General features: G+C 39.5%; 4 protein-coding genes across 4 annotated transcripts; all 4 read right to left on the reverse strand.

Annotated features, from left to right (window-relative positions):
- Positions 1-3,037: 3,037 nt before the first annotated feature.
- Positions 3,038-3,609, reverse strand: LOC106080600 (general odorant-binding protein 99a-like). The gene is given in 4 exon segments (NM_001311231.1): positions 3,038-3,191; positions 3,193-3,199; positions 3,202-3,468; positions 3,534-3,609. Coding segments are annotated over 4 exon segments (432 nt in total). The 5' UTR covers positions 3,573-3,609; the 3' UTR covers positions 3,038-3,072.
- A 6,045-nt stretch (positions 3,610-9,654) lies between these two features.
- LOC106080595 (general odorant-binding protein 99a-like) lies at positions 9,655-10,183 on the reverse strand. Its single transcript, XM_013242013.2, has 2 exons — positions 10,117-10,183; positions 9,655-10,055 (listed from the first exon to the last, which is right to left on the reverse strand). Exons 1-2 carry the CDS (start codon positions 10,153-10,155, stop codon positions 9,660-9,662), a joined length of 435 nt encoding a protein of 144 aa, XP_013097467.2. The 5' UTR covers positions 10,156-10,183; the 3' UTR covers positions 9,655-9,659.
- Positions 10,184-15,064: 4,881 nt separating this feature from the next.
- On the reverse strand, positions 15,065-15,686 carry LOC106080597 (general odorant-binding protein 99a-like). The gene is given in 2 exon segments (NM_001311228.1): positions 15,065-15,542; positions 15,613-15,686. Coding segments are annotated over 2 exon segments (435 nt in total). The 5' UTR covers positions 15,652-15,686; the 3' UTR covers positions 15,065-15,146.
- A 333-nt stretch (positions 15,687-16,019) lies between these two features.
- Positions 16,020-21,078, reverse strand: LOC106080567 (pickpocket protein 19). The gene is made up of 7 exons (XM_013241985.2): positions 20,861-21,078; positions 19,746-20,358; positions 19,572-19,679; positions 19,343-19,492; positions 19,088-19,271; positions 16,252-16,494; positions 16,020-16,177 (listed from the first exon to the last, which is right to left on the reverse strand). The coding sequence occupies exons 1-7, from the start codon at positions 21,076-21,078 to the stop codon at positions 16,020-16,022; spliced, it is 1,674 nt and encodes a 557-aa protein (XP_013097439.1).
- Between the last annotated feature and the right edge of the window lie 2,180 nt (positions 21,079-23,258).

The following is a 23,258-nucleotide window of genomic DNA, read 5'->3' on the forward strand; positions in this document are numbered from 1 at the left end:
GCGGGGATAGAGCGATGTTCTCTTGACTCCGACTCCAGACAAATTGCTCAACTTCAATTCAGACTCCGGAGTCGACTCCGGGCACATAAAAATTTTATATTTTATACCCACCACTAGATAATGGAGGTGATACCCAACCTAGGCGATCTGGATATCAAATGAAAGGTATTAGCGAGTAGATTAAGAAAATGTGAAAACAAGAATTTCAAGGCTGCCAACTACTAAATCTTCAGTACTTAGCGACGGAAGAAGAAAAACATTTAGACTACCCTTTGCAAGAATACAGGCTCTGTGTCTGCCATTACCCGTACCCTTGAGAAGTTTAAATCCCGGAATTCTTAGTCCACACACCCATGGTTCCTGGCTAAGAACCACGTCAAACCCCCCAGCCATCAGGAGGTCCTTTAACCCGCCGAAGCGGCTAACAATGGTGGAGATTTATCCGTAGAAACCGGACCTTAGTCAGGATTCAGAACTTCCACCACTATTGTGTTAGCCTCGTCCTCTGACTCCACCAGGAGTTCATCCTTACAAGAATCGATAGTACTTGTCATGATGAGCTTCCGTACGCATCATGGGGCAGGTGAGAAAGCTGTGGAACCACTCTTCCTCGGGATACTGGGCACTTGCGTTGTGGATGATTTCTCCTTAGATTCTCCACTAACTGCTGCTGTGGAAGTACTTTCTGAGTTCCTTGCTTCCCCGCTGGCGCGCATTTTAAGCCCAGTCCAAATTTGTGACCCACCCACACAGGGCTTGGCGGGACCCGTTTCGATGCCATCCCCTCCTTTCTCGATTGTGGCAGTGGGATTTTCAGTCTCCTGTAATCCGCCAGACTTTAGCGATGTTGTCGATAGTTCCTCAGGCAAGTGTTCAGCAACTACTGATGAGTCGTCTCCCGATTCCCCAACCCCATCGCTTCTATAGATCTTTAGTTTCAACTTGCTGAATCCGTAGGATGCAACCCGTTCAGACTGGTTGAGGTCGAGGCGAGACAGCCGGAGTTTAGTACGAGTACTGCAAAGATTGGGATTACATTCCCTTAATCTTCTAAGTATCGCTTCAGGATCTGAGGGAATACTTGGTATCCAAGCATGCGCCATTGGTCTTCCTTCTTGACTAAATCTAGTGCAGCACCTGGCCAGATCTCACCAATCTTTTTTAGCACACAACGATACATTTCAATTGTTCATTCATCGCCGAAGGCAATTAGTTTGTATCGGCCTCGATACCAGCCTGCATTGTCACAAAATGGAGGAGACACAGGAAATTCCGCAAGGACATCGGAGTATACTGATGACAGTCCACTGTCCTTTAGACTCCAACCAGGTGTCTTCGCCAAAAGCCCCTGCTGACCAGTCGTCTGTCGGCTAGTGGAGCCTGGAGCAGCCGCTCCACCAGTCGAGGTTTCAGCTGCAGACAACGTACTACAGCCGATACCACCAGTGCAGATGTTGTGGTGGTATCAGGCCGTAGATCTGTCGTTCCACTGGAAACAGACGCAGATCATTAACCTCCTAATGGATGCCTCTATCGCAGCTATCCTTGAGTGACTTAAATTTTTCTTCCAAAAACAATGACCTATTACGAGTTACAGGAAAATTCTTGCGGAGTGAAATAACAATACGTCCGCTCCACCCAACGGTTCAAACAAGAATCCTTTCCGACTCTATAAAGTATATATATTCTTGATCAGAGTAAAAATCTAAAACGATCTAGCCATGTCCGTCCGTCTGTCCGTCTGAATGTTCATATCACGCTACAGTTTTTAAAAATAGAGATATTGAGCCCAAACTTTGCACAGATTCTTTTTTTGTCCATAAGAAGGTTAAGTTCGAAGATGGTCTACATCGGACTATATCTTGATATAGCCCCAATATAGACCGATCCGCCGATTTAGGGTCTTGGGCCCGTAAAAGCCACATTTATTATCTGATTTTGCTGAAATTTGGTACAGTGAGTTGTGTTGTGAGTAAGGCCCATAAAATGGGCATTTATTGTCCGATTTCGCCGAAATTTGAGACAGTCAGTTGCGTTGGACCCCTTAACATTCTTCTTCGATTTGGCTCCGATCGGTCAAGATTTGGATATAGCTGCCATATAGACCTATCTCTCGATATAAGGTTTTGGGCCCATAAAAGACGCATTCATTGTCCGATTCCGCTGAAATTTGGAACAGTGAGTTGCGTTAGGCCTTTTAACATTCTTCTTCAATTTGGCTCAGATCGGTCTAGACTTGAATATAGCTGCCATATAAACCGATCTCTTTGTATAAGGTCTTGGGCCCAATTTGGGGCAGTAAGTTGCGTTAGGCTCTTCGACAACTTTCTGCAATTTGGCCCAGATCGGTCCAGATTTGGATATAGCTGCCATATAGACCGATCTCTTGATATAAAGTCTTGGGCCCATTAATGGCGCACTTATTGTCCGCTTTCACTGAAATTTGAGATAGTGGGTTGTGTTAGGCCCTTCGACATCCCTCGTCCATTTGGCCCAGATCGGTTCAGATTTAAACATAGCTGCAATATAGACCAATCTCTCGATTTAAAGTCTTGGCCTCATAAAAGACCCATTTTTAATCCAATCTCGATGAAATTTGGCACAGTGACATATATTAGGCTTTTCGACATCCATGTCGTATACGGTTCAGATAAGTGTTATATTTGGATATGGCTACTAAAAAGACCAATATTTTGTTCGACAAAATTGAACAATGACTTGTAATTATTAGACCTCTCTATATCCGTGTCTACTTTGGTCCAAATCGGACTATTTTTTATAAAGCTGTTATGACGCCATAAATTATGCATTTTTCAGCGGATTGTGACAAAAGGTGGTTTACATATATATATACCCGAGGTGGTGGGTCCTGCCGAGCTTTGGATACCTACATTTTTACTCGTTTTATTTCAAGTAGATTTCTATGCTATAGTTGAATTTTTACTCCACCGTAGCGTAGGAAAATAGAAAAACACAATGCATTTTAAATGGACAAATCTTAAAAATATATTTGCAATCAAAACTATATGATATGGTCAAAATTTAATTTTACATAAGGACAAAAAAATATCACTAAGCAGATGGAGTAACACTGCGTTGAACCAATTGCAAGTTGTTCTTAATGAAGCAGGTGGCACCACGATAGGCCCATTCACAAGCATCGCTTTTCTGTTCGTTTTTGTCGACACAGGACTCAATCTTTCCATGGATTTCATCATCGTGATCGGCTTCGGCATTGACACCCACCAATTGTTGATGAATATTCTTGACATTGAAACCATTCTCAGCATCGAAAAGACCAAATTTGGTGAAGACACATTTCAAATAGCATTTGGTCAAAGGATCCTCGGGATACTGCCACTTCTTGTATTGTTCAACGAGATTTTCGGGGACTTCCAATTCGGCCACACATTCGTTGCGGAATTGCAAGAGATTTTCACGAGTCTTTACAACATATTCGGCAGAAGACTGAAGGGAGAGAAATTCAATTAAAAAATAAGTTCGAGGTTCATGTGTTCGAAAAACAAACTTACCAAGGCAATGAATAAACAAACAGCAAGGAATACTTTCATGATGATCTTTCAACGGTTAGTGCTTAATAAGAACTGTAATGTGTATGAGTTTACACCGAGGTATTTATACTCCTGACCATTGATATGAATACATATGATTGTAGATATTAGTCTACTACCTGCATAGCTTTAAATTTTTACCTGATTTTAAATCACCCTTAAATTTTAATCATCATTTCGTTGTTCTTCAATACGATTATACAATTGGAAGGCAAGAGAATTGGTTTTGGGTTTTTGTTTACCTGTAGTGGTTGGTGATTATCAGATTTACTAAACAAATTTTAGACCATTTCTAAGTTCTAGCAGCCTTGTTTGAAGGAGAACGAAAATAAATACAATTATGAAACAAAAACTCCCCAAAAACCAACAGATAAGATGGCTATGTTTGAGGAGTTGAACAACATTTGAAAACCATTAAGGTGTGAAGAAAAATTTCCAAACATTAGAGGAACGTTTTTCTGTATTCATATTTATACATTTCCAAATTTAAAATTTACCTTATATGTAACCTTCATATGAAAGAAATTTGTACGTGCTTAATGCGTCAAAGATACAAAGACACATACAAGAATTTCATATATGCAAGTATTGCGCCTTCAGTTTGAAATGTTTTTATGCTAGTGTTAGTTTAATGACTCATATAAAGAAAAAAAAAAACGTTCCCATTTAAATCGCTAATGTTAAGAAAATTTTAAAATCATTACAATTTTATAAATATCACAGAATATGAAAATACTTTTCTTTGTTTTAGAAGGATATTTTAATTCTAGTATTGATATTAGAGTGCCAATATGCGGGTAAAATATACTCAATAAACGGTTTTAAAAATCGTCATCTAAGACAAATTCCAAAGTTTTGGACCAAGAAACCATGGGTCTAAAACCAAAACAGTCTTTCCGATTTTAACCGACAAACTTTTGTTTTTGGATTAATACTAAACACACTTTTCTTCGACTTTTTTCGTTAAATCCGGAATCTCGATTTTGATTTTAAATCCATGGTATCTTGGGCAAAACTTTAAAGAATTTGTCGTAAATGACGATTGATACAACCGCCAAAATGGACTTACCCTAATGTATATAAGTCTAGTGAGTTCGTGAATACAGTAAGGGGGTGTTTTTTTATACCCACCACCATAGAATGAGGGTATACTACTCGTAATCTAGTCATTACAAAATGAACGAACAACTTGAAATATTGGTCCAGGACCACAGTAGGTATATGGATTCTTCATCGTCTCGACATTCTGCGTAAATTTACCCATGTCCGTCTGTCCGTCTTTCGAAATCACTATAGCGGTCGAATGCGTTAAGGTTTACTTTACTTTTACTTTTACTTTAATTGGCTGCGACAGAATATTGGTTTACTAGCCGAACGTAGAATAGCGTTCCAAGCTCCTCGATCTTGTGAGCCCATTCTAAAATCTCTGAACCAAGTTTCGAGGTTTCTCCCACCACTTGATCATTCCGTCAAGCTTTTGGTCTTCCCGGTTTGCGTGTATCACCGTGTTTGCCTTCAAAAGACTTCTTTGCTGGAGCTTCTTCAACCATTCTGACAATCTTCGTCTGTCGAGAGGTGGCTTTGTTTCTCAACTGTTTACTTAGTCCAAAGTAGCATCTGTTTTCCAGTATTATTCTTCGCTTAATCTCAAAACTGGTGTCATTCGTTTCGGTTACGGCGGTGCCGAGATAGATAAAGTTACTGACTGTCTCAATGTTGTGGCTATTAACTTTCTCAATTTTCGTTATCTGTTTGGTTGTGTAAGGCTTTTGGGAGTTGAAACCATCCATTACTGCCAGACCCATTTTCACTGACTCTCTTTCGATTCTTTCAAAGGCTGCAGTTACTACTTCCGGTGACCAACCTATGATATCGATGTCGTCGGCATAGGCGAGTAGCATGTGTTCTCTTGTGATTAGTGTGCCATATCTATTCACATCTGCATCTCGTATAATCTTCTCCAACAGGATATTAAAGAGATCACACGATAGTCTGTCTCCTTGTCTGAAACCTCGTTTGGTATTAAATGGTTCGGAGAGATTCTTTTCTATTCTTACTGAGGAACGCATATCAGCAAGTGTCATCCTGCAGGGTCTTATTAATTTTGCAGGAGTACCAAACTCAGACATGGCTTGAAATACCTTTGAACGTAAAGGAGTATCGAAGGCGGCTTTGTAGTCAACAAAGAGATGATAGGTGTTGATTTGTCCTTCTCGAGTCTTTTCTAGGATTTGGAACAGTGTAAATATCCGGTCAAGGGTGGATTTACCAGGTCTAAAGCCGCATTGATAGGGCCCCTATTATCTCATTGACTTTAGGTTTTAATCTTTCACACAATACGCTCGAGAGTATCTTGTATGCGATGTGGAGGAGACTTATTCCTCTGTAGTTGGCACATTCCGTCTTGTCTCCTTTCTTGTGTACGGGACATGGTATGCTGAAGTTCCAATCATCGGGTATGGGTTCTTCTAGCCACATTGCGCGGATAAGCTGATGCATACGCCTTATCAGCGTGTGGCCTCCGGTCTTAAATAGTTCAGCGGGTAACCCGTCGGCTCCTGCTGCCTTGTTGTTCTTTAGTCGGGTCACAGCTACTTGGACCTCATTCTGACTAGGAGGTAAACATTCTATACCATCATCAGGCATTGATTCTGCGGTATACTCTTCGCCGCCAACGACGGACACTAGCAGTTGGGTAAAATTTTCTTTCTATATCCTCAGCATGTTATCTGTGTCAGTTACCAGATTTCCTTCTTTGTCTCCGCAGGAGGATGTGCCTGGACTTCAAGAAAGACTCACGTCTTTCCATTTCCTTTCTTTTCTGCGGAATAGACGTTTCTCTTCTCTCCTTTTCTCCCGATACATCTCCTTCATTGCTATTGATTGCAAGGTTGCTCTACATGCTTCAGTAGCATCTCGACACTCTTGGTCGTACCAAGGGTTTCTTGGAGAAGGCTTCCGGTACCCAAGAACGGTTTTCGCGGCATTTTCCAAGGAGTGGGCAATAGTTTGCCACTGCGCCATTATATCATCGGAACAAGGATTGCTTTCATCAAGCAGTTGGGTCAGTCGAGTGGAGTATGCCTCTGCCATTTGTTGTGTTTGCAGTTTTTCAAGGTCCAGCTTCCGTGCAGTGTCAGATTGTACTTTCGTCGCCATGTTCAATCGGGTGCGAACCTTTGCTGCAACAAGGTAATGATCCGAAAACATATTCGCTCCACGGATCGATCGTACATCTTATGGATGAATGGCTTCCATCTATCACAACGTGATCAATTTGGTTCCTCGTGTTTTGATCGGGTGACAGCCATGTGGCATTGTTAATATATTTTTATAAAAATTCTCCCCAAAGAGGGGTGGACCCCAGGGTCTTTGCCCTGAAAATGATTATCGATTTCTCTAAAATCAATTAATTTCCACCCAAATAGCTTTTGGATAACAGGGAGGTATTTTGGAGTGGGGCGGCTTCCCAAACACATGGCTCTATATTGTCATGATTGGTCTCTATATCCATTTGACGGATTTTGGGCGGCCCCCGTGACACCCGACGCCAAAAATAGAAACCATTTTTTGTTTTTGGTGGCTGTGGGAGTGCAAAAAATTTCGAACAAATTGTCAAACTCCTAGATCTGGTACTTTTAAATTATTAGGGTAATGAGAAGTGCTTTTTAGAGGAGACATTTTGACTCAAATATGGATATCACATTCTTGCTCCACTCCTAAATTCCTTTAATTTGAGCCCCATGTTGCCATGGTCGGAGGGTGCAGGGTGTTTTGTGGCTGGGGCGGCCATCGGTACTTTGCCCTTAAAATAGATATCAAATTCGTTCTTTGCTCCCAAATAACATTGACTTGACCTCTATATTGCAACAATCGGAAATAAAGTTCAGTCTAGGGGGTGATTAAGGGCGTACCCCCAAAACATTTGGCTTCAAAATTGGATATCAAATTCGAATCTGGCATGCAAAATCAGATCGAAGAGTTGGGGGTCTCCCCACCCTCCAAAAACGCTCCAAATGGGCATATGACCCACCATGAATCGGATTGTTTGTTTGTTCCGTAGAATCAAAAACCGGCTGAACCGATTTTCTTAAAATTTTCACAGATTGTGTAGGTTTTTGTGGAATGAAACAAAGGTTATATAATTTTTAGATATCTGATGCTGGCTGACCTTCCCCCTTACCCTAAAAACGCCATCCAAACCCAAAAGTGGACGGATATGGGTATGAGTATTGGAAACTAGAAAACAAATATCGTATTAAAATTTGGGTTCAAGTACCCAGCCTCCCAACCCAAAAACTCCTCTAAAGAGATTCGACGTTCATGTCAATATGGGCCTCAAATGAAAAGTATTCGACAGTAGATTACAAATATGGCATACAAAATTAGGTCCAAGTAATTGGAGGTCGTCCCATCCCAAAGTACCCCCAAATGGGCATATTAGACAACCATTTCTATATGGAACTCGAATGAAAGGTATTTTGGAGTAGATAACGAATATGACATTAAAATTTGGATTCAAGTCTAGGTGACGCTTTTCCTTCCAAAAATAAGTCAAATAGGTTGATTGACCCATTATGACAATATGGGACTCAAATTAAAGGTATTTGAGAGAAGAAAATGAATTTGATATCCCATTTTGAAGCCAAGTGTTTGGGGGGACGCCCTAAAGCACCCCCAAAACTGAACTTTATTTTCGATTATGTCAATATGCAGCTCAAATCAACGGTATTTGGGAGTAAAGAAAGAATTGGATATCTATTTGCAGGGCAAAGTGCCGGTGGAAGCCCCAGTCCCAAAACACCCTCCAAATTTTTCGTTTAAATTTTTAAGAAGGCGCAGCGGAGCGGTTCCGGTTCTGCTAGTTTCCTATAAACTCTACTTAGTCAAGAATTTTGCCCTAACAAGATGTGAATTGAGGAGGAAAGTGTCGTCAATGAAAGATTTGAGGAAGTTTATTTGAGATACTGACCTCTAGGTAAACGATGAAGTTAGTCTCCATGGCCGCTTTGCCAAAGCACATGGACCCTGCCCTTTCGAAATAATTCGTTTTCTCCCTTTGGAGACAAACATAACGAAAACAGTGGGATGGCAGTGGATGCGACCGTAGCGCAGAAGTTGGGATGTCATCAGTCGAAGCTGAATGACTGCGTTCTAATACTGGAGAGAACACCAGGAATTGTTTTTCGGGGTGGTTATTTCCTCCTAATACTGGCGACATTTTTGGGGTACTATTTCATGTTAAAACTTCTCCCTAAAAAGGTATTGCACTACGGTACGCTTTTCGGGCTTGGCTATAAAAAGGAGATCCTTTGTCATTAAACTTAAACTTGAGTCGGACAGCATATTTTGATGTAAGATATTTGGCACTGTTCCTCAAGCAATGTTCAAGGTCAGCATTGACGGTAAAAGGATAACATAAATACTAGCAAAACTAAATTTTTCTACTACGATAATTTGATTATAGGTAAACATTGTGTTATTGTCAATAATGTTCCACTGTCTCCATTCCTAGGACTTTTTGTCCAAAATGGAGGTAAGTCTTGTCCACAATTGGATTGGACACAGAACTAAATATTATCATTAGAACCTGAGTTGCCGGATGCCACCGTAACGCAGAGGTTAGCATGTCCGCCTAAGACGCTGAACGCCTGGGTTTGAATCCTGGCGAGACCATCGAAACCATCAGCGGTGGTTTTCCCCTCCTAATGCTGGCAACATTTGTAAAGTACTATGCCATGTAAAACTTCTCCGTTCCGTTCGGACTCGGCTATAAAAAGGAGGCCCCTTATCATTGAGCTTAAACTTGAATCGGACTGCACTCATTGATATGTGAGAAGTTTGCCCCTGTTCCTTAGTGGAATGATCATTTGCAATTTTGCCTGAGTTGTTAAATTTTATGTAGCCTGCCGACTTTCCTATAGAAGTTTTTAGGTTTTCTTTTATAGAACTCCTTTCGAGTAATAGGGAAAAAAACAATAAAATTTTAATTTTAAAAATAATTTTATTCTACATTTTATAAGTCTCATAAGAATGTCAGTTTCAATTAAGAAGATATTTAAAAAAAAATCCTCCACAAAAATATCACTAGGCTTGAGGGGTGACGCTGGTTTGCACCAACTGCAAATTGTTCTTGAAGAAACAGGTGGCACCGCGATAAGCCCATTCGCATGAATCGCTACCTTGTTCGTTTTTATCGACGCAGGACACAATTTTGGCATGGATTTCGTCATTGTGATCGGCCTTGGCGTTGTCACCCACCAATTGGTGATGAATGTTCTCAACATTGAAGCCATTCTCTGCATCGAAGAGTTCAAATTTACCGAAAACACATTTCAAGTAGCACTTGGTGACATCATCGTTGGGGTATTGCCATTTTTTGTATTGCTCAACAAGCTCGTCGGAGACCTTAAGTTCGGCTACACATTCATTGCGGAATTGTAAGAGATTTTCACGAGTCTTTACAACATATTCAGCAGAAGCCTGGAAATAGCGATAAAGGGTTATTTAAAATTCTTCAAGAGGTTTATATGGGAATGCTTACCAAAGCGAATAGCAAACAAATTGGAATGAATACTTTCATGATGTATTGTTACTTCGTAGAGTGATCGGTACGAACTGTGCTTTTCTCGATGACATGAGTGGTATTTATACTCCTGATTGCATTTGACCTGTGAGTATTGCGCTTCCCCAACTCTTGAAAACATGGTTGATATACAACCGCCACCATGAAACCAGTTCTATTGTTCTGAGATTTAAAAGGTTTAAAACAATGTGTATAATGTATTTTTGATGATAAAATATTCAGGAATATACAGGTACCTGAAATAAAATCTTTTTATTAGTAGCCAGTCTTGTTTGAAAAAAACTAATAAAACCTTTTTGGGAAATTGTCTTGCATGTGTATGTGTTGGCAGGTTTATGATAAGAGGAGGTTTTCTTTTACGTCTAGAAAAATTTCCACTGTTTGTTACCTGAACTGCGCACAGCGTGCAGTGGAAAATCCCCAAATGGGATTGTTTAAACGTCTAAAGCAAATTGAAATGACTGTGAACCAAAGTATCGGGAGAAAATGTCCCAGTTATTGATAAAAGACTTCATTTAAAATTTTACTATTAAACAATGTTTATGGGCTAGACATCCTAAATAGAAGTTGGGGACCCATTACAATTAAAGGAATCCCATAGTCAGGCTTTTCTTTGGAATCAGAGACATTTCCACCAAAAAAGGTTTATACAAAGCCACATGGTTTTACCTTGTTCAAACAACGAGAAACCATATTGATCAGGTTGTGATAAATGGAGTCTTAGACGTCAATCGATCCAAGATGTGAATATCGAAGGTGCGATACAACACTGCACGGAAGCTGGACGTCGAATTCTGCAAACATTAAAGATGGTAAGGTCATACTCCACTTGACTGGCCCAATAACTTCAAGAAAAATAATTCTATTGAAAATGCCGCGAAATCCGTACTTGAATACCAAAAGCCTACCCAAGTCGGTAATGGCTTCGTTCGATTTATTTCGAGCTTTCTCAGAGATCGCACTATTCGAGTCATTATAGATGGGTTCTCCTCCAATGAGCATAAATTGACCGCAGGTGTACCCCAGGCTCTGTTCTTTCATCTTCTCTTTTCTTATTTTCATCAACGATCTGTTGGGTTAGACATCGAATCCGATCTACTCATTTGCGGATGACAGTAATCTCTGTCACTCGTACTCATTCGACCATAGGCAGAGTCTTCGATTCGATCATTACGATCACCTTTGATGTTGAGCAATCAGAAGCTCTTGATGTTCTGGGCATGAAAATACATGTTCGTCTGATATTCGTCTTGGCCAGCGCCCACTTTGACTTTGACGTCCAAAGATTTAAGACAAATGTCAACAACCACTGACAGCTGATAGCGGGAGTTCTATTGGGTTGCCCAAAAAGTAATTGCGGATTTTTCATATAGTCGGCGTTGACAAATTTTTTCACAGCTTGTGACTCTGTAATTGCATTCTTTCTTCTGTCAGTTATCAGCAACCCAATATTACCATTTTTGCGTTTATACTGTCACCACCTGGTGATTTCTTTTACAGATAATTCAATTTCATTAAGCGTCAAACGCAATGAATTGTGTACTGTATTTGCTACAGTTGTTCAATAGTTTGAAGGTTTGGATGAACCAAACTTATCGGAGTGTCATTAGGTGTGAAAACTGTTTCAATATAACTTCTGCAATCTCGGGAGCCAGATTCCAAGCGAACTGGAGATTGGTGAGTAATAGGTCTACAAATGCGTTTTGTGGCTTTCCATAGATAGAAGTCATTTGCTTCTGATTGGCTACAAGCTACGTAAGTAGTTATTGAGGACGAGCTCTTCAGCTTCTTCTAATGCGGCGTTTAGTTTCATCTGACTTCTTCGGGGACTTTTCAAGATAGAAGATCGTTGTCTTTGCCATTCTTTTCTGAGATTCCTTTTCTCTCTAACAAGGGTGACTACACTAGGCGATTCCATTGTTGAGAAGCTCTGTTGTAACAGGGCTTTTGTAGAAGTTATCGTAGTTGCGTTAGTTAAAACGTCGGTGAATTATTGCTTACATCAGCTTTCGGTCGCAGTGGAATTTCCCCCGGTAAATGGGTGCAAATATATTTTTTATATTTAGTTTAGTCTGTGATTGAGTTATAGTGTCTATTTTTGCTTCTAGAGTCCACTAGAGTGAGGATCATTAGAAACTGATCAGATGCGATGACTGATCATATAGACTGATCTCCTTTTAAAAGGTCTTATGACACAGCCGTAGCCGGATTGTGCTAAAATTTAACACATTGAATTGTGTTAGGCAGCTAATCTGTGCCGAATATGGTTCAGATCGGTCTATATTTGGTAGAAGCGTCATATATACCGATCTCCCGATTTAGGAAAGACCTTAAATAGCGATTTCCATGAAATTTAGCACAGTGAGTTTTGTTTGGCCTCTATATTTTCGCACCGAGTATAGACTACAAGTTCGATACTTGTAAAAAATTACTATTTCTATCGAAATTACGGTTTAACTTAAAAGGCCCATAAAAGTTGGGTTCGAATTCTGACAGGAACATCATACAACATGTTTAGCTGTGATTCCCCTTCTAAAGCAGGCGACATTTGAGAGGAACTATTCTTATATATAAAATTCAATTTGTGTTTGTTTATTTGTTCCGTATAGACTCAAAAACGGCTGAACCGATAACCTTGAAATTTTCACAGATTGTGTTGGTTGGCCTGGAAGGAAACATAGGCTATATAATTTTTTGTTATCGGGAGGGGGGCGGACCCTTCCACTTACCCCAAAAGTACTACCCAAAAATAAAAGTGGAATGATCAGGACAATATGGGATTCAAATGAAAGGTATAGAGTAAAGTACGAATTTCATAATAAAAGTTGGGTCCAAGTACCAGGGGGGCCGCCCCAGCCCCAAAAACCCCTTAAAATTGGTTTATTTGACGATCATGACAATATGGTACTCAAATGAAAGGTATTCGGGAGTAGATTACGAATATGGGCAGGAAGAAGAAATATGCTTTATAATTTGTTGATTTTGGAAGTAGGCGGACCCTGCCTATTACCCAAAAAATACCACCCAAAATCACAAGTCTATCGATAAAGACCATATGGATATCGAATGAATGGTATTGAAGAGTAGAATACGAATATGGTATTAAAAATTTGATCCAAGTACTCAGGAAGTTGCCCTAACACCAAAATGTCTGAAACAGAAATTGAATTGGTCGTCCATATCAATATGGGGCTTAGTGAAAGGTATTCGGGAGTAGATTACGAATCTGGCATACAAAATCAAATCGAAGTGTAGGGGGTCACCCCACCCCCTAAAAACTCCCCAAATGGGCACCATGATTTTATGAGACTCGGTTTGTTTGTTTGTTCCGTAGAATCAAAAAAAAAGGAAACATAGGTTATATAATTTTTAGATATCGGATGGTGGCTGACCCTTCCCCTTACACCAAAAATGCCACCCAAAACCAAAAGAGGACTGATGGGCACAATTTGGGTATCAAAGGAAAGGTATTGGAGACTAGAAAATTAACATCATATTAAATTTTAGTTACAAGTACCCAGCGGACCGCCCCAGCTGGCTCTTTTCCTCCTAAAAATACGTCGAATAGATTAATTGGGAGTCAAATGAAGGGTATTTGAGAGTAGAAAACGAATTTGATATCCAATTTTGGGGGTACGCTCTAAATCACCCCTTAAACTGAACTTCATTTCCGACTATAGCGATATGGAACCAACGGTATTTGGGAATAAAGAACAAATTTGATATCTATTTTCTGGAGCCGGTGACCTCTCCAGCCCCAAAACACCCTTCAAACGGTTCATACTTACCGACCATGGCAAAAAGGGTCGGTAAGTAATGGAATTTGTGAGTGGACATGAATTTGATGTCGATATTTGAGTCGAAATGTCGAAAACTCGAAATATTTACCAATACAGTAATATGGAGCTTAAAAGTAATGGAATTTAGGAGTGGACATGAACTTGATGTCCATATTTGAATCGAAATGTCGAAAACCCGAAATATTTACCAATACAGTAATATAGGGCTTAAAAGAAAGGCATTTGGGAGTAGAGTAAAAATTCGCTCAGGAACCAAGCAGGGGCAAACTTTTCATACATGAATGAGTGCTTTCCGATTCAAGTTGAGTTTATCAACCATAAGGGGCCTTTTTTTTATAGCTGAGTGCGTACGGTATGCCTCAGTGCGATACTTCTTTGGGGAGAAATTTTTACATAATCATGCATGGTATGGTATCTCGCAAATGTCGCCAGCATTAAGAGGGGATAACCACCGTTTTAAATTGTATACGAAGTTCCGCCAGGATTCGAACGCAGGCGTTCAGCGTCATAGGCGGACAAAGGCAATAGTAGCACGATATCCACATCCGGGGCTAAGTGTCCCCACCCTAAATAGATATTGGAGAGTTAAAGAAGCCGCAGCGGAGCGGGCCCTGTCCAGCTAGTGTCATATAAAAACTTCTTCCCAAAGTGTAGTCGCACTGCGTTTCGCCTTCGGAATCGGCTATGGTCCGGCTATATAAGGTGGTCCCTTATCATTGAGCTTAAACTTGAATCGGACAGCACTAATTGATATGTGCGAAGTTTACATGAGTTTACATGACTCCCTGGACTTCAGCTCATGCCACAACGAACATTCAGAATGCCTTCGCTCACAAAATTTTCTTATTTCACACAACATTTTATACAGATTCTTTGATTAATTTTTTTTACAAAGAAAATTTTAAGACAAAAAAAAACGCGCCCAAGCAACACTGGTTTCAGAAATTAACTAAATATTAAAAAAAAAACATCATCATAATACGTGCTCAGATACATCATATTCAACAATTGATTATTTGAGGATTCTAGAAGTAGAATTAAATTATTTTCTATGCAACTCTTAATATCATTGGCGAATTTAGGTAACCATTTATAAGAAAATAACCAAATTTTTTTATAAAAATTTATTTGAAATGATTTTAAAATCTTATATACTATTCTGTTTTAATTACTAATCTTACTATATCACTATGCCTGTGGTGTAACACTTTGTTGCACAAGCTGCAAATTGTTCTTGAAGAAACAGATGGCTCCACGATAGGCCCATTCACAGGCATTGCTTCCCTGTTCGTTCTTATCAATGCAGGACTCTATCTTGGCATGAAGAGCATCGTCGTGTTCCGCCTCCCCATGGACTCCTGCCAACTGTTGATGAATATCTTCTACATTGAAACCTGTGGTAGTATCGAACAAGCCAAATTTATTGAAGACACATTTCAAATAGCATTGAGTCACAGAATCATTGGGGTATTCCCATTTTTTGTAGTGCTCAACTAGATTTTCGGGGACCTGTAGCTCGGCCACACATTCATTGCGGAACTGTAGGAGATTATCTCGGCTTTTAACCACATAGGCATAGGAATGCTGAGAATAAAATAATATAAATAAAAAAAATATGTAAAATTTTCTGTAAAATTTCAAATTAAACACCTACCACCACAAACAATAGGCAAATGGCGATGAATACTTTCATGTTGGTGTTTCTTTGCTTACAGATCAATAACAACTAATTTGCAGCATGCCTTGGAGGGGACTATATATACTCACTTGACAAGGCAGCCTATCGCTCTTTGTGAAAAATTACCAGTTCCTTGGGCAGTTCATTAAAACAACCCTTAATTATTTGTTCTTCTTTTCAGTTTTTTGAAAAAAGAGATTTATTTCTTTGTTTTATTCTTTAAATGCTTAATGCTAATTGAAATAAATCTGATTCTTCCTTCGATATTATTTGTGTGTGTTCGTTTTATCATTCAGTAATTTTCCATTTACGATTGTAAAAACAGGTAGATTGAATTTCAAAAGAGCACGTCTGGACAACACCTTTGTCCTTAATCTCTTCACTTAATTGTCTTTTGTGGCATTCATTTTTTCTTTATTGTTGGACGCTGCAGCCTTTGTCTGGACTCGTAATTTCCAACTAACGATAAAATCGTGCAACACTTCAATGATACCCACTAGGGAGAGACCCAAAAATAAACCGGCTATGCCACCATATGATACTGAAAAGCAAATAAAACCACAAACATAACATTTGTTATGGGAAAGGTTGGCAGTTCTACTTCCAAATCCATACCGATTAAATCCAAAAGTGTAAAACAAAGAGTTGAACGATAAGAGAACAATGTGTCATGCTGATATTGAACTTGAAGGTCTATGTAATCTGTACCCTGTGACGATCTGCTCATATGATCTGTATTGACAGTGGTCCTATATTGTATATAGTTGCAATTGGGATAGCATTTACAATCGAATGATCTGGGTTCACCATAGTCCGAGGGAGTTTCTGGAATTATGTTACCCGTTGATAATATGATATCTGCAAAGAATAAAGTAAAACAATTAAGACCGTGCTTAGTTCGGCCGGGCCGAATCTTATATACCCTCCACCATGGATCGCAATTGTCGAGTTCTGTGAGCGGTATCTCTTTTTAGGCAAGTCAGGAAATAATTTTGCATACCTATTGAAATATCGAATATTACTTTGTATGATTTTTTGACGATAGGACAAAAATTGTGTATTGCACCCTTAAAAGACCATATCGGATAAAAAATATATGTGAGAGCAATATCTAAATCAGTGCCGATTTTGATGAAATCTTGCACACATACTGGAAAGTCAAATAGAAGATCTCGCACCCAATGTTGTCGAAATGTGATCAAAATTGTGGCTTTACTGTATTAAAAGACCATATCGGATAAAAAATATCTAAATCAGTGCCGATTTTGATGAAATCTTGCACACATACTGGAGCGTCAAATAGAAGATTTCGCAACCAATATTGTAGAGATCTGATCAAAATTGTGGCTTTACTGTCTTAAAAGACCATATCGGATCGAAAATTTATATAAGGGAGCTATATCTATACGAAATTTGAGAACGTATTGGGACGTGAAATAAAATATCTTATGTAAAAATGGAATCAAAATTGTGGCTGCTACAGCCCTAAGACTCCATATCGGATGAAAAATATATATGGGAGCTATATCTAAAATCCGATTTTGACGAAATTTTGCTCACATATGAAGACGTCAAAGAAACAAAGAAGCAAGAGGAAGAGCTCATGCTAAATTTGGTAAAGATCGAACCAAAAAATGAGGCTTCTACAGCTCTAAAACTCTATATCGGATGAAAGATATATCTTGGATCTAAATCTAAAGCGAATTTTATGAAATTTTGCACACGCACACTTAAAAGTCCATATATAAGGGAGCTGCACCTTAATCTGAACCAAAAAAAAAGGCACCTACAGCTTTAAAAAAGCCATATGGGATGAAAGATATATATGGGATCTATATCCAAATCTGATCCGATTTTGAAAAAAATTTAGACGTCAAATAAAATACCTTGTGCTAAATTTCGGACCAAAATTGTGGCTTTTACAGCATCAAAAGGCCATATCGGATGAGAGATATATATGGGAGCTATATGTAAATCTAAACTGATTTTGACGAAATTTTGCACACATATGAAGACGTCAAAGAAAACACCGTACGTCATATCGGATGAAAGATATATATGGGAGCTATATCTAAATCTGACCCGATTTCAAATCAATAGCGATCATCCTTGGGCCAAATAAGTGACATGTGCAAAATTTCATGACAATCGGACAATAAATGCGACCTCTACCTTGATCACAAGAATACATGGACATACAGACGGATATAGCTAAAACGAATCAGGAAGAGATTCCAAGTCGATCGGTATACTTATCAATGGGTCTCGCTCTTCTCATTCTTAGCGTTGCAAACAAATGCCCAACGTTTTAAGACCCTGTACCACAGTGGTGGTGTAGGGTATAAAAAGGAAATTGTTTAGCTTTGTCTATCTGTACGGCATAGGCTCACAAACGGCTGAACCGATTTTCACGAAATCATCACAGATGGTAGAGTTTGAGCCCCCGCTGAAAACAGGCTACTCCATTTGTTGATATCCGAAGGGGGGCGGACCCTCCCTCCCCCTTACCCTCATTTTCAAAAACGCCAGATCACGGAGATGGTTGCACCGATTTAAGCGAAATTAAGTATGCTACCTTATGGTACCCCAAAAACACGAAATTGGTAGAAAATTTTGGGGTCAAATAAGATGGGGAGATGCCCCATCCCAAAACCCACCCGAACGGACATATTTTTCGATTGGGACAATATGGGTATCAAATGAAAGGTGTTTAAGAGTAGAGCATGAAATTGACATAAAAATGTCACACTAAGTGTTTGGAGAGTCCCCCACCCCCAAAAACACCAACAGGATTGGGTCCAAGTGCTTAGTAAGTGGCAAAGAGGCCCGGGTACATCTAGTAACCATATAAAATTTTGTGAAGATATCTTTAGCCGTTCACAAATGGCAGGCATATTTCCATTAATTTTTCCCCATGTCACTGTGCGAAATGGCGCTTTGGGCATAAGTTTTTACATGGCATAGTGACTCTTAAATGCTGCCGGCATTAGGAGGGAGTTACCACCGCTGAAATTTTTTATTCGGGTGTTCTCGCCAGGATTCGAACCCAGGTGTTCAGCGCCACAGGCGAATATAGCATGCCCTCCGGCCGAGAAAGTTACTTGTGCCAAATTGCACAAATTAGTCCGATTAAATATTCGACATGTACTTTCAACACAAATAAAAGTGGACAGACAGACAAATGGATAGAAGACAGACGGAAGTAAGGTTTATTAATAATTGACAAGGCATGAAGTCCTAGCTGTGCTGCTCGGATGTATATATTAACCACATTTCATCAAAAATCCGATGAAAATTATTTATGAACCCATGGCAGCTATATTGAAATGTTGTCCGATCTGGACCAAACTCGGCACAGAGTTCTAAAACACTCAATGTTCAACATTTCATATCACAGGGGAAAACCCGACAATCCATTAAAATTTGTAGGAGACATTTAAATATATCTTACCTCTATATTTATAAAGACATCTCAGATTGGAACCTTTGCAAATGGGCAGTACCGCAGTTTCTATGGTTGCATTTTTGGTAGCTACAGGGAAGAAATAGGTGCAGTTGCAATGCCTCTCAATAAATCCCATGCGACAGTTTCTGAGACAATTGTTGCGACTTTTGCCCAAGTTTTTCTGTTCACTCTAAATACAAAAGAAAGAAATTACAAAACTTCGGACCATTCATTTGCTTGCATAATTTCTATGAAATTCACCGTAAAATAACAATGCCTCAGTTCAGGCTTCACAGAATGAATGTCATAATCAGCGGTAAAACGTAAGGGATTCACAGTAATAATAATGCGTTCACTGTCCATGTAATTAACATCGGAGGAGCCAATCTCTTTGGGGTCATGAACCATAGCCTGAAATTTGTTTTTTGTTTGTTTTTATGTTAAATGAATGAGTAGAATATTATTTAGGAATGTTAGGAATTTTACTTACCGCCACTCTTTCATAATATTGGCCAAAGGAGCCACGTTTAATAATGACTCTTAAGCCCGTCTGTAGTCCTGATTCGGATACCACCCAAGGCCAAGTGGAAATGGGATTCTATAAAATTTACTTAAAATTTGTTTATAAATGTTCTTTTTCTTTTCATTGTGACCTCATGCTCACCTCCACCAGTATTGAATTAAAGGAATAACACAATCCCCTGTATGTGTGCAATTTGCGAAACACGCTACAACATGAAATCTTTGCCCTCTTCCAGGTACACTCAACAAATATGTCCTCACACTCAAAGGATAAGAAGTACAGGAATCGATTCAAATCCGTGAGCATATTTAAAATATCCACTTTATCTTGCATTTCTTGTGTTTTCGTGCCAGAGGCCAAGTCATTCAAAAATTGTTCAACATTTAAACTTTTATTGGACATTTGATAAGGTGTTGTTGTTGCCATTTTCATCGTTTCCATGTCCTGCTCCATATCGGGCCACATCAGCTCGTTCAGAGTATTCAGCAACATGTGTAGTCCTTGTAAATCCTTGTCCGTTCTTTGTTGTGGCGTTGACAGTTTAAGAAACGATGTTGCCTCCTGTTCCAGGCGTAACAGATTAAGTCCTTTCACAGGACAAATGGTAACGGCCGGAAAGGGTATTTCCGAAACGTGTACATCGGTACGTTCGATAACGGTTTGTACCCAAGTGTAAAAATAGCGACGCGAAGACAAGATGCAGACATACGCAGCACAGACTGTGGCCAAAAGGATAATGAATGCTCGAATACACCTGGAGGGGGGGAGAAGAAAAAATAGGAGAGTGGGTAAGCTAAGCAGACATACTACGTGCTGAGAGACCTGTTCGTTTTTTTATTTAAGCAACGGCGAACTCTAGCATGGGACAGTAAAAACGCCAGTCATATTTAATAAACACATTGTCGGCTACTTTGAATGAAAACTTAGCATAAACTTTCAAAAATCTTATAACGGGTTGTGCTGCGTTATTTGCTCCCTCAAAATAGAAACACCAATCACAGCGGCTCAGTGCTTAAAATACGGCGGAACGAAGGAAACCAAAACCAAATCGACGATAACAAAACGTGGACCTGCCCTAATTCGGCCAAGTCAATTGAAAAATGTGACAAATCCCTTCACCAACACATTTTAACGTCCTCGTAATACTTTTACATTATGTGATGTACTTTAGATGCCTACATTTTGTCCTTTCACCTTTTTGCATTATCTCTAAATTATCACTTTATCAACATTCATCACTCCGCCAATGAACTTACTTAGCCTTGTGTGAATTTTTTGCAGCCAAATAATAACTCACTCCTTTGTTAGAGCACCGCGGACATCCTGGTCCTGCACTGCACTCATCCAACTTAGAGGGTAATGCGTTTTCTTCCGAGCACTCGTTGTGATTTTTCACTTCGCGCAATGGCTTCTCCACCAGAATCCCACCATCGCCTGTGGAGCTGGTAATTGCTTTGTTGTCGGACAATGCCATTCTTGGCCACTATTTGTTCCGCACAAATTTGCTTCGATTAATTGAGGATCCTTAACGACGAACGATGATTACTGCGATAGTGAGCTTTATGCAACCAATTTATATACATTTAATTGGAGGTTTCCCCATTCTTGGGTGACAAGAATTGTTATCACGATTAGAGTTTGACCCAATTGAAGATATCAGTGTGGCAGGTTGTGGGTGTTTGCCAAAATTCAATGGGGAGTTTCACGGTAGCTGTATGATGATAATCATATTTAAGTCCAAAAATATTCATTAGATAATTAATTGGCTACTGATTTATGATAAGCTGAATAATGTGATTATTCCATAAACATAATTCACCAATTAATGGGAAATTTAGTGCTTATGATAGATTCCCCTTTCGCTTACTTCCTCAAGTAATTAAATATAAAAATAAATAGAAATGAGTAAAAATGTTCTAAGTTCGACTGGGTCGAATCTTGGAAACCCACAGCCATGGAATCTGGTAAAAATTTAACATATTTGAAATGCCGATTGTACATTACTTACTTACTTTAATTGGCTATGACAGAACATTTGTTCCACTAGCCGAACGTTGAATAGCGTCCCAAGCTCCTCGATCTTCTGCGCTCATTCTAAAATCTCTGACACCAAGTTTCGAGGTATCTCCCACCACTTGATCTTTTCATCGGGATTTTGGTCTTCCCGGTTGACGTGTATCACCGTGTTTGCCTTCAAAAGACTTCTTTGCTGGAGCTTCTTCATCCATTTTGACAACATTACCTAGCCAACGCAGCCGTTGTATTTTGATATGTGTACCTATGCTATAGTCGTCATACAGCTCGTGGTTCATACGTCGCCTATATTCTCTACTAGCTGACCCGGGCCCGCTCCGATGCGCCTTCTTTTACTTTATATGGAACAAAAGTTTCCTTAGAATATTTGTTTTCGACAATTAAAGATCTTTTAGTGAAATACCATGCTACGAAAATAGTATATCGCTTGACTAACAGTTTAACAATATAAGTGCCTTTACCTGAATCCCATATGATCTTTATTGGTCTACGAATTTTAGTTTGGATGTAAGGTGTACTCCATTCTTAAAAGAGTTCATTTCTGCCCGATATTCTCTGATGTCTGATTTAGTAGTGTTTTCGGGGGAGAGGTGGTCCCCAGATACTTGGCCCTGAAAAAATATCAGCATCGTGCTCTTCTCTCAAATACCATTTATTTAAACCCTATATTGCCATTGTCTGAAGAGGAGTTTACAGGATGAGGCGTCCCCCAAACACATGGCCCCAAAATAGGTTATCAAATTCGTTTTCAAATCTCAAATACCTTTCATTTGAGCCACATATTGGCATGGTCGAAAAATTTTTTTCCTTTGGGGGTGTTTTGGGAAAGGGGTGATGCCCTAAATACATTGTCCTACATTTGGATATCAAATTCGTATTCTACTCCCAAATACCTTTGTTTGAGCCCCATATTGTGATGGTCACTAAGAAATTGCTGTTTGTGGGGAATTTTGGGAAGGAGTAGACCCTAAAAATTGGTCCCGAAAATTGGTATCAAGTCCTGCTCTACCCTCCAATACCTTTCATTTAGGTCACACATTGTCATGGTCGGTAAATACGCCCGATTTAGGGGTGTTTGAGGAGTGGGGTGGTCCCCCAAATTCTAAGTCCTGAAAATATATCAGCAACGTGCTCTATTCACATATATCTATATATCATTTATTTGAACCCCATATTGCCATTGGTCTCAAAATTAGATATCAAATTTGTTTTCTAATCTCATTTAGACACCTTATTGCAAAAGTCAGCAAATATGTCCGGTTTGGGGTATTGGCCCTAAAAATTATGAATATTTAGTTCCACTCTCTTTAAGACCCAAATTGTCTTGGTAAACAAATACGTCCTATTTGGGGGTTGTTATGGTGGTAGGACGTCCGCTTGACAGTTGGCTCCTAATGTTGATATCAGGTACGTGGTCTACTCCCACATACATTTAATTTGAGCCCCATACTTCCATAGTCGGCAAACATGACCGGCTTGGGGGGTGTTTTGGAGAATGGGCGGCCACTCAGAGAGTTGGCCTTGAAAATATATATCGGATTCGTTTTCCACTTTAAAAACCCTCCTATTTGAGCCTCATATTGCAATAGTCAGAAAATACTTACTATTTGGCAATTTCCC

The sequence above is a fragment of the Stomoxys calcitrans genome, chromosome 2 (genome assembly GCF_963082655.1).
Source record: "Stomoxys calcitrans chromosome 2, idStoCalc2.1, whole genome shotgun sequence".
Classification (NCBI taxonomy): domain Eukaryota; kingdom Metazoa; phylum Arthropoda; class Insecta; order Diptera; family Muscidae; genus Stomoxys; species Stomoxys calcitrans.